The sequence below is a fragment of the Phalacrocorax aristotelis genome, chromosome 15 (genome assembly GCF_949628215.1).
Source record: "Phalacrocorax aristotelis chromosome 15, bGulAri2.1, whole genome shotgun sequence".
In the NCBI taxonomy this organism is placed as follows: domain Eukaryota; kingdom Metazoa; phylum Chordata; class Aves; order Suliformes; family Phalacrocoracidae; genus Phalacrocorax; species Phalacrocorax aristotelis.
In genome coordinates this window covers 8,413,013-8,422,926 of record NC_134290.1, presented here as the reverse complement: position 1 = coordinate 8,422,926, position 9,914 = coordinate 8,413,013, and the positions used below count along the sequence as shown (strand labels likewise).

General features: G+C 58.9%; 2 protein-coding genes across 3 annotated transcripts; one reads left to right on the top strand and one right to left on the bottom strand.

The window, feature by feature from the left end:
- The first annotated feature begins 306 nt into the window (after nt 1-306).
- Nucleotides 307-2,901, top strand: ISCU (iron-sulfur cluster assembly enzyme). The gene is made up of 5 exons (XM_075110671.1): nt 307-456; nt 533-646; nt 872-982; nt 1,589-1,667; nt 2,042-2,901. The coding sequence occupies exons 1-5, from the start codon at nt 373-375 to the stop codon at nt 2,137-2,139; spliced, it is 486 nt and encodes a 161-aa protein (XP_074966772.1). The 5' UTR covers nt 307-372; the 3' UTR covers nt 2,140-2,901.
- Nucleotides 2,902-4,238: 1,337 nt separating this feature from the next.
- Nucleotides 4,239-7,793, bottom strand: TMEM119 (transmembrane protein 119). 2 transcript variants are annotated; one of them, XM_075110668.1, is made up of 2 exons: nt 7,676-7,793; nt 4,239-5,755 (listed from the first exon to the last, which is right to left on the bottom strand). In XM_075110668.1, the coding sequence occupies exon 2, from the start codon at nt 5,727-5,729 to the stop codon at nt 4,977-4,979; it is 753 nt and encodes a 250-aa protein (XP_074966769.1). In that variant the 5' UTR covers nt 5,730-5,755; nt 7,676-7,793; the 3' UTR covers nt 4,239-4,976. The 2 variants fall into 2 exon arrangements, with proteins under 2 accessions (XP_074966769.1, XP_074966770.1); XM_075110669.1 differs by having other exon boundaries at nt 7,681-7,789.
- Nucleotides 7,794-9,914: the final 2,121 nt, after the last annotated feature.

Sequence of the window (9,914 nt, the reverse complement as noted above, 5' to 3'; positions counted from 1 at the left end):
CCTCGGGGCCTGACTATCAGAGGTCCTCCGAGGAGGGCCGGGGCGTGCGCGGCGCCATATTGAGTGTGGCCGCCGCGACCCGCACATGCACTGGGTGCCGCGATAAAAACGGCGTCGCGATTAAATGTAGGGTTTATTGATCGTTTTCGCGATAGCGACGTGTTGTTTGTTTTTTTTTTCAGCAGGCGTCCTTCGTCATTCACCCTCTTTGCACGGCGCCCCCCCCCCCCCCCCCCCCCCCACGCTGCACTCGGGGTAATACGCGGGCGCCCGGCGGGGGCGGGGCCAGAGGGCGGGGCCAGAGGGCGGGGCCGCCCCGCCCAAGGTTATAAAAAGGCGGCGCGGTGCCAGTCCCCCCTGCAGCAGCTCAAGATGGCGGCCTTGAGGGCGGTGCGGGCCGCCCTGCTGCGGCCCGGGCCCGGGCAGGCGGCGGCTAGGCTGGGCTACCACAAGAAGGTGAGGGGCGAGGGGCTGCGGGGAGGGCGGGGGGACACGGACACGTGTGGCTGTTGGTGACGTAGTGCCCCGGCAGGTGGTGGATCACTACGAGAACCCGCGCAACGTCGGCTCCCTCGACCGCAACGCCAAGAACGTGGGCACCGGCCTGGTGGGCGCCCCGGCCTGCGGCGATGTCATGAAGCTTCAGGTGACCTTGGGGACCCGCTGGCACCGGGGCAGGGGGTCGCCTGGGGCTACTGCAAGGCCCAGAGCCGCCCCCGTCCCCTCAGGGGTGCACCGCGGCCTTCCCTCGCCCCCCTCCCCGCCCCGGAGTGTCCCCGGGGAGCCAGGGCTCTGCCCGGACACAGCGGGTGGCTCTGGGGCGTCTGGCAGAGTCATGCCCGCCCCTGAGGTGCCGTTGACGCTCTCGCAGGTGGAAGTGGACGAGAACGGGAAGATCGTCGATGCCCGTTTCAAAACCTTCGGCTGCGGGTCGGCGATCGCGTCGAGTTCGCTGGCGACAGAGTGGGTCAAAGGGAAAACGGTAAGGGTCACTGCCGGAGCGGGAGGGGACACTGCGGAAAGCCTTCAGAGCTTCAAACCTGCTCGCGTTCTCTGTTGGGAATGTGTAGGATGTGGTGCCCTAGGAATCCCGGTACTGATTTGGTGTGGTGTGGTATAGTGACTTAGAAAGCAGCGACTGTCAACCCTGTTAGTGGCCTGAATAGTTGCCTTTTCCAAGAATCTCCATTAATTTTCAGGGGAGTACTTTGTGTCTTACGCAGAAAGCAAAAACATGCTGATCATGGGCTCTGAAAGAAAGATTAGTTATAGAGCATCTTTAGCTTATTTATACTCTTTTTTTCTGCCAGACAAGAAATGTGTTTCTATATTAGGATAAAAGATAAGCATAAAACAACTTCCCCAGCAGCACTTAGTCTGTAACACTGGTATACTTTGGTTCGTTCCCACCACCACTCAGTCCAAGACATTCCTTAATTCTGACAACCTTCACTGCCCCTGGCAGTTGAGATGTTCTTCCGTGTGGATTCTGTTGGTTCTGGAGTATTAAAGCACTCTTGCAGCAAATGCGTTTGTAGTACGTGTTGTACTTCACATGACCTGTGACTACACACTAACTGCATTTCAGGTTGACGAAGCGTTGAAAATCAAGAACACGGATATAGCTAAAGAACTCTGCCTTCCTCCAGTCAAACTGCACTGCTCTAGTAAGTAAAGGACCGAATGGTGAAAGTTCAAATACAAACTTCTATTTCAGAGGGAAACTTCTGGGAGTAGCACAGGTGCTTCTGAATGTTGTTTTCCAAATAAAGTTTCTGCACAAGGAACAGCTAAGGCTGGCCCACACGAGAAAATTGCTTATGTTCAGTTTTCAGGGTTATTTTAAGAGTTTTCAGATCTCTCTCATCTTTTGGACTCCATAGCTCAGCAGGCTGATAGTAAGTATTCAGATTCTGACACTGAAGATGCCAGCCGGGTGCTACCTGCAGCAGGGGTCACTGGTGGCTGCTCTTGTTTTTGCAGCATCTTTTGTTCTAAACTACTTTTTGTTCTTGAAATACTTGTCCTGTTTTGTTTGTAGTGTTGGCTGAAGACGCAATCAAGGCTGCCTTGGCTGATTACAGATTGAAGCAGGATCCAAACAAAGAAGAGCCAGAGAAGAAAGCAAACAATGCCTAAACTGACTGTAAAGCTTGTTCTCATTCCACTTAAATTTGCAGTGCAATTATTCTAGCTATTAGTAGGATCCTGCGCACTACTAAACGAAGCTGTAAGATACGCACAACTCACGCACAACGTGTCACTGTTTCTGTGTGTACAGTCACTCTTGTGCTTACACGACTGGGATATGGGTATTTCAGCAGCCCGTGTCCTGTCATAAGAGTGTTTGAAACGAAGACTGCACAACTGCAGAGAACTCAGTGGCTTCTCTTTGGAGAGAAAATCCTGCTGTTCCGGTACTGGAAGGGCTGTAGTTTTTTGGAAGTTGTATTGTTTTGCCTAATATTGTACAGAATTTAGTGGAAAACATTGCCTTGGTATTAACGTTTATGTAAGAACTGGAGATCAGCCTGTGTATCAGTGCAGCATACAAATGTGGGGCAGTGTGTCTGCCCGCAGACTACAGCTGTGTTGGGGTTTCATTTTGCAATCTCTGTGTGAGTTCCTCCTCTCCCGGCATGCTGGGATGCTTCAGGAGGCACTAGAGGGCACTGGCAGCGTGCTGGTGGGACCCAGTGAGTAGCGGCTGGGTGCTGCCACTCCAGGAAGTGCAGACCCAGTGCTAGCAGGGCTTGCTTCTGCTCACATCCTGTCGTGACTAACGCTTGGTTTGTTTGTTTTGAAGCTCCCCTTAAAGGTACAGTCTTAGTTTTGGATTGTCTTCTATGGCCAAGTACTTTGTTAAAAAAAGAATAAATGCACCCTTGGGTTTGAACCCCGGAGGGGAGTTGTGTAGCTGGGATGCAGAGCTGAGGGGAAGTTCCCAGAGGTGCAGGGGTCGGTCTGTGCCCTCTGGGGATGCCTCTGCATCCCACAGGGCACAGTGCAGCTGAGCTGTGCCAGTGGAACGGGTCGTGGGGAGAGTGCGGGTGATTTCACCTCCGCAAGGATTGGCAGGCTGGGCGCATGAGCTGGCTCCCCGGGAGCTGGGGGCACACCAGTCCTTGAAAATTAAATGCTCTGTGGTGACCTGGCGTGGCTTGCCCGCTGCTCCAGGCCACCGTGCTCTCCTGTGCCTTCTGGTGGTTACTCGTTTCCAGGGGAGTATTTCCATAGATTTCCAAAACAAACAGAAAACACTTTTGAAACTTTGCCTGCTCTTAAGACTTTAAACCACCCAAGAAACCTTACTTGCCTTTTTTCATACCTAGGGTGTTTAAAAAACATTAAAAACCACATTTAAAAATAAGAGGCTCATTCCAGTATATCTGTCCACAATTTTTTTTTCCAGTGCAGGGCGGGCTGTGTGTTGCTGCTGTGGGTTGTCACTCACAAGGCTGCTCTTGGGTGCCTCAGCTCAGCACCACCCCACGTGCCAGGCGCTGGCTCTCGGCACGGCCCCTGTCTCCTGCCGCCCTCCTCCAGCAAGGAATGTGCCTCGCTCCCTGGGAACAGTCCTGTGGTTTCCCGGTTAAAAAGAACCAGAGAAACTTCAGATGCTCATGTCTGCCTTGGGCAGAATGGGCTGCTTGTGCTCAGAGAGCCCTTTGGCAAAATGCAAGAGGGAGATAAAAGCCAGCGTGCTCTTCCAAGGGGAAAGGCTGTCCTGGTGCAGGGACATGGGGGTGCATCCCTCCCTGACCCACGGCTGGGACAAAATGCAGGGTTGCAAGGATACGGGGATGCAGGGGTATGGGGCTGTATTGCCTTCTGGGCAGAAAAGCCTGTTTTGCCTTCCAGGTTTGCCTGCCGCCCCCACTGGGCACAGCTGTGTCCCTGTGCCAAGGCATGCGGCAGCGCTGCAGCCCCCCCTGCCCTCAGCTGTGGTGCAAGATAAAGGTTTCTCAGAAACGGTGTGTCAGCATACAGATTTTGTGAACGATAAGCGTGTCCCCAGTTCCCAGGCCTTCACCCGCACAGCCAGCCTTCACCCCAAAGCACGGCCAGGGGGCTGCCAGCTGTGCCTGCCCGGCTCTGGGGGCACGCGCGTAGCCGAAACTGGCTGTGCCCCAACACCAGCGTGATGCTGGGAGGGCCCTGAAGGACCGTGGAGCAGACAGACGTGGGGACTGTGCCTTGGCCACCCCACAAGCTGCAGAAACACACAGGAAAGAAGATTTGCGTAGGAAATTCCTTTATTACTAGCTGAAGGGGTTAAGAAAATAAGGCAAAAGTCCACCTGGGGTCTGGGCTGCCCTCAGGTCATGGCTTTGGGGCAGAAAAATGAAAGGACGGGTCCTTGCCACTAAATCCTCTTCCCTTCTCCCTTGGCCCCACCCCCACACCCCCCCAAGGATGGCCAAGGTCATCCCATCCTCGGTGGTCACAGCAATCAGCACAGCCAGCCCACGGTGCCTGAGATCCCCTGCTCCCCACAGAGTGGGGGGACGGCTGCTCAGACCCCCAGGCTGCAGTGCCATGCCTCTGTCCGGAGGATGCAGCTCCTGGCCAGGCGCCCAGCAGGGGCCAGGATGCTGCTAATTAGTAAAATTATATCTGGGAGAAAGCCGGCGGTGTGTGGTGGAAGGCGAGGGCTGGGAGTGGTGCGCCCACACAGCGCCCAGGGATGGGAAAAGCCCCTTGGACAGCAGGAGTGATGGGGCTGAAGGCACTCCAGCACTGCCCAAAAACATCACCTGCCAAAAAACCCTCACGGCTTTGGCACAGTGTCCCACAGTGCAAGGGTTGGTGGGCTCTGGGGGGGTCGGGAGGGGAGCAGACAGCGGGGCTTCATCGGGGCTTCTCTGAGCCGCCACGTACGTATGGAGCAACAAACCACCACGTCCATCGCGTGTCTGCGGGGCGTCCGCCTGAGCCTGCGGCTCCTCGGGCTCACCCGGGACTGAGTCCCTGCCCTAGATGCTGGGGGTGGCTGGGCTGCCGTCCTCGGCTGCGTTGGGGGCCCCCTCACCCCCTGCTCCTGTTGCAGCTGCTGATTCCTCGGTGCCTGGATTTTGGGGAGGGGGTTCAGCAGGTTGCTCTTCACCTAACTTTTTGCTTCCTTCCTCCTCCTCCTCAGGAGCGTGTTCCTGCTCCCTTCGGGCCCCGTTGGCCAGTGGCGCCTTGGGGGGGGATTTGAGGTTCTGGGCAGCAGCAAGGATGTCTGCCTGCAGCTGCCGGCTGCAGTCGAGGGGCTCCTCAGCACCGGGGTCAGGGGCTTTCTCAGGCACCTCATTGAAAGCCCGGGCCCCCCCTGTCTTATCCTGCTCGTCCACATATTTCTTCTTGGGGAAGGAGGAGGGGTAGTAGGCAGATGCCTTGTGCTTCTGCCGGACGATGACAGCGGCGCAGATGATGAAGAGGAGGACGAAGGCCAGCGAACCCACCACCACCACCAGCAGCATGTACTCCTTGAAGAAGTCCACGAGCCCATCCAGCAAGCCACGCGGCGCCGAGCTGTTGGTGACTGTGGTCCCTGCCACGTCCCCTGCTGTCGGGCTGGTCCCCGGTGTCACATGGTGGACGGGCGGTGTGGCCGAGACCTCCTCGCCATCCCCACTGCCCCCACCGTCGGGCAGCACTGCAGCGTGCCGGGGTGCTGCCGAGCACACTGGGGCCGCCGCCAGCAGCAGCAGCAGCCATATGCCCATCGATGGCTGCAGCACCATCTCCCCCAGGGCCTGTGCACGGCGGCCTGCAGGATGCAGAACAGAGGGCAAAACGTCAACACCCCAATGGAGTGAGACCCCCGAGGCCTGCCCCAAGCGAAGCCCCATGGTGCACCCACCCTGAGCCCTGTGTGCAGCCCCGGCACAGAGGGAACAAGCACAAGCACCGAACCGTCAATGGTTAGCTCAGGCACTTGCTTATTCCCCCAGCTGAATTTCCTTAAGAAAAGGAAAGCACAGCTCTGGTTTCCTCACCCAGACGCCAAGCGAGGGGCTGCATTTGTTTTGCAACGGCGCACTGCAAAAATAGATGGAAACCAGCTGAATCAAATTGCTCAAGCCTGGGGGACGCTGTGTGCACGATGAGGGGACTGGGGCCGCTGCCAACAACCGGCTTCAGACAACGGTCATTTGGTTGATTAGAAAATTCCTGAAAAATTGAGGTTTCCAGTGGAAACTTTGAAACAGGCGACGCTGCAGAGGGGCTGGCCCCCGGCGTGAATGGCATTTCCCAACTGCTTGTCCCGGTGCAGACCGTTACAAACGATTTCCAGCTTGAGTGCAGCTAAAAATAGGTTGGTGGCAGGATTTCACCCTGGTGCTGCTGCAGCAGCTTGAGCGGTGCTGGGAGAGGGCACAGGACCACCCAGAGCCTTTGCAAAAGGGCAGCCCTGGAGCTGGGGTGCAGTGAACAGGGGGTCCCAGGGATGCCTGAGCATCGCTGATGAAGGCCAGCTCCATCCCCTCACTGTGCCGCACTCCTCTGGGCTGGATGGGTCTGGATCTGCCCCATGCCGGCAGCCACAGCGCATTGTAGGACATGGGACGAATGTTTCCCATCCCCACACAAAGCCCAAAGCGATAAGCCAGGGTGAGCCCCCAGCCAGGCTCCAGACCCCATGGGGTTTGGGAGCAGGGTGTGACCGTCCCCAGCATGTCGTGGCATATCCCCTGGGGACAGCAGCGTGTTTCAGCTGTGCCGTGCCATATAACTCCATCGAGCCATTTTCAGAGCTCTCCCCTCCGCACAGCCCCATGGGAAGGTCTCAAGAACCAGGTCCCCAGGTCCATCAGTGGGGACCCCCAGGACAATTCCCCCAACCTCGGGTCCCCCAAATCCCAACCCTCCTCCCATTTTTCCCCCAAACAAACCCAACCCAGCAACGCTGCAAACTGGGAGGGACTCCAGCAGCAGGACTTGGCTTTCAGGCTCTTTCCTGGCTGCAAAATCTGGTTTGCATTAAACCAGAGCAAACAAACGGCGGCGGAGGCAGGAGGCGCCCCCGGACCCCCAGACCCCCGACCCTCCCAGCTCACCACAAATGTTGCCACTGCCGTGGGCTCTGGGCTCACTGCAGTAATGGTGGCACTGCCAGGACAAGGGTTTTTGTGGGGCTGGGACAAGCCCCTTCATCCTTCCTCTCCGCTGCCTTTGCTGCAGAGAGGGGCCCCTCAGCTGTGGCAGGGAGAGGGGTCCCAGGGAAGGTGAAGGCATTAATTCACTGCTAGCAAGCGGAGCTGATGAGCAGCCACAGCCAAGGAGGGGCTGACTGAAGCCCAAATCAGTGCCATGAGCAGGGCCTGTCACTGAGGCCATTGCCAGCCCTCCATCCCCAACCCCATCCCATCCCATCTGCATCCTCGCCCACCCCCAGACCCACAGCACGTCCCTGGCTCTGGTTTTGCCGGACGCAGGCAAACCCTGCTCCGCTTCCCTCCGCTCCCCGAACGCTCAGGAAAGTTATGATTTTGATGTCGTCCAGGTGCAGCGGCCTCTGAATGGTGCCCAGGTGCACAGCTGCACGGCTGGCTCCATCCCATACCCCGCAGTAGGCACCATTCCCAGCCCTTGCCATGGCACCCCTGGCCACAGGGCAGCCTGAGCCCCCGTAAGAAGCCACCCCAAAACTGGGGAGCCAGGCTGGTGTTGCCAGTGGGATCCTCACCTCACCTGCAGCCGTCACGTCGGCGGGAGGGAGCCGGGAGGATGGGGTCAATCCCGCACACCTCGCCTCCTTGCACCCCTTTCTGCTGCCTGCTGGGATGGATCCTCCTCCTCCTCCTTCTCCTCCTCCTCCTCCTCCTCCTCCTCCTCCTCCTTCTCCTCCTCCTGCGCTACAGCCTGGGACCAGCTTGTTCTCATTAGGGCCGGTTTGGGGAGGGAGTGCGGGAGGCCGCCAAGGGGCTGGCAGCCCCCAGTCCCCTCCCAGCTAAATCCCAGCTGGGGGCTGGGGGGGCTTCCCAGACTCTTGCCCCACCAGAAAAGGCGGGGAGCCCTGGTGCCCCCATCATCCTGGCAGTCTTGCTGAAAGCGGATACTTTTTTGGGGTGCAAGTGGAGAAGGGGGTCACAAGGGAGGTTTGTTGCAAGGGTGGTTTTGCCCATGAGGGTGGAGGTAAAACTCCATCCTATGGCCATGTGGCCGAGCTGTGGTGGCGGATGGGGGTGCCAGCACCCCCAAAATGCCTCCTGGCAATATCCTGTTGGGAGTGGGCACAGCTCCTATCCAGCTGTTTTTCACTATGAGCCCGGGCCCCCCAGCACCCCAGCCCAGGGCTGGCTCCTGTCCCTGCGCCCAGCCCTGCAAGCCCAAACCCTGCCATCCTACCGGGGCACGGTCACGAGCCAGTGGGGCATGGCCACCAAGGCCACGCAGCACCCAGCGGCCGAGGGGGAAGGGGATGATGTCGGGCTTGGTGCCCTGGCATTATTGGAGGCTGGCAGAGTGGCATGGGGACAGACAGGGCTTGGGACACCCCCACTTCATTTCAGGAGACCATTTCCTAAACACCCCAGCCTGGAAACGCGCCAGCGTAGGCACCCCTGCCCAGCATTGCTCTGCCCACCCCCCACCCCGCGGTCCCCTCTGCCTCAGCTGAAGTTGCTCAAGAGGCTGCAGCCGCCGACGGGTGACCTCATCCTCTTGCTATTCGCCTCCGCGTCTTCCTTGGGGACCCGGCCAGATCCCCCCAAAAGCCGTTGCTGGCGCCTAGGGATGGCAGCCACCATGGGGCTGGGGGTGACGGAACCCATTCCCATTGCCACTGACACCAGGAAGCTGGAAGGGAACCGGCGCCGTTTGGGTTTCTCCCAGCGTCGCCAAACGTAATCGTGGAGCCCAGAAATAACTGGTCTGTCAACTGTCTGCAGACGGCGGCTCCGTGCAGCTGCTGGAGCAGCTTTTCCCAGCCTTAAGTGATCAGCACTGAAATCTTAGAGGTGAAGGGGGAAAGGCGAGGGGAGGCTGAGGGGTGCAAGGGCAGCCGCGCTGCCGAGCCGACCTGGCCTGGAGGAGTGCCAGCAGCATCCTGACTCACCCAGTTAGGGATAGGACTGTGATTCCCCACCATGTGCCCAGCGATGCCAGCGTTGGGCTGAGCTTCCTTGTCCAGGGTCCCCATCCCTCCTTGTCCAGGGCCCTGACCCTTCCCCAGTTGTGGTCCCCACTGCCCCCCATCTGGGGACCCTGACCCTGCCCTGGGCTCTTCCCGGGGTGGCAGAGGCGCAGGGATGGGCAGCCCCTGGTGCCAGCACACACTGGCCATTACGATTCCGTTTTTGCCTGCGGCTGGGGAGGGCTCGACCCCTCGGCGCTGGGCAGGGCTGTGCCGCCCGGGCCCCACTTTGTAATTTGGGGCAGCTGGAATGTGGGGACCCACAGGGCTCGGCTCTGTGGCACAGCCAGCCTGAGGTAACCTGCAATTTGAGACATTTCGTCCCTGCTCTGCTTGTAATTTGCTCTGTGGGGCTGCACTTTGCTGTGCCAGCGAAATACCCGGAGGGGGATTGATCCTGCAGAGCTGCACCACGGTGTGCAGAGCACCATGCACAGCACCATGCCACACACAGCGCCATGCAAAGCACCATGCACAGCATCATGCCACCATCATGCCCAGCACCATGCACAGTGTCACGCACAGCATCGTCCGCAGCCCCACGCACAGCCCCATACCGCGCACAGCCCCATGCACCACACACTGCCCTCCCACTGCGTGGCACAGCAGCTTGCTGGGGCGGCGTGCCCCGAGGGTCCTGCCGTGACACTGGCTGGAGCCCGGGCAGCACTGCAGCCACGCGCATTGGCTCCCTGCAGATTCCTCCGTCGTGAGCTGGGAGATGGCAGCCCGACAGGACCTGCTGACTATGCCAAATAGGGCGATTCCCGGCTCCTGGCAGCCGGCTTGT

Excerpts from the sequence above, each read along its gene's own strand:
- ISCU (XM_075110671.1), top strand. The coding sequence starts at position 373 with ATGGCGGCCTTGAGGGCGGTGCGGGCCGCCCTGCTGCGGCCCGGGCCC. Across the intron at positions 457-532 it reads GGCTGGGCTACCACAAGAAG|GTGGTGGATCACTACGAGAA; the intron begins GTGAGGGGCGAG and ends GTGCCCCGGCAG. Across the intron at positions 983-1,588 it reads AGTGGGTCAAAGGGAAAACG|GTTGACGAAGCGTTGAAAAT; the intron begins GTAAGGGTCACT and ends ACTGCATTTCAG.
- TMEM119 (XM_075110668.1), bottom strand. The coding sequence starts at position 5,729 with ATGGTGCTGCAGCCATCGATGGGCATATGGCTGCTGCTGCTGCTGGCG.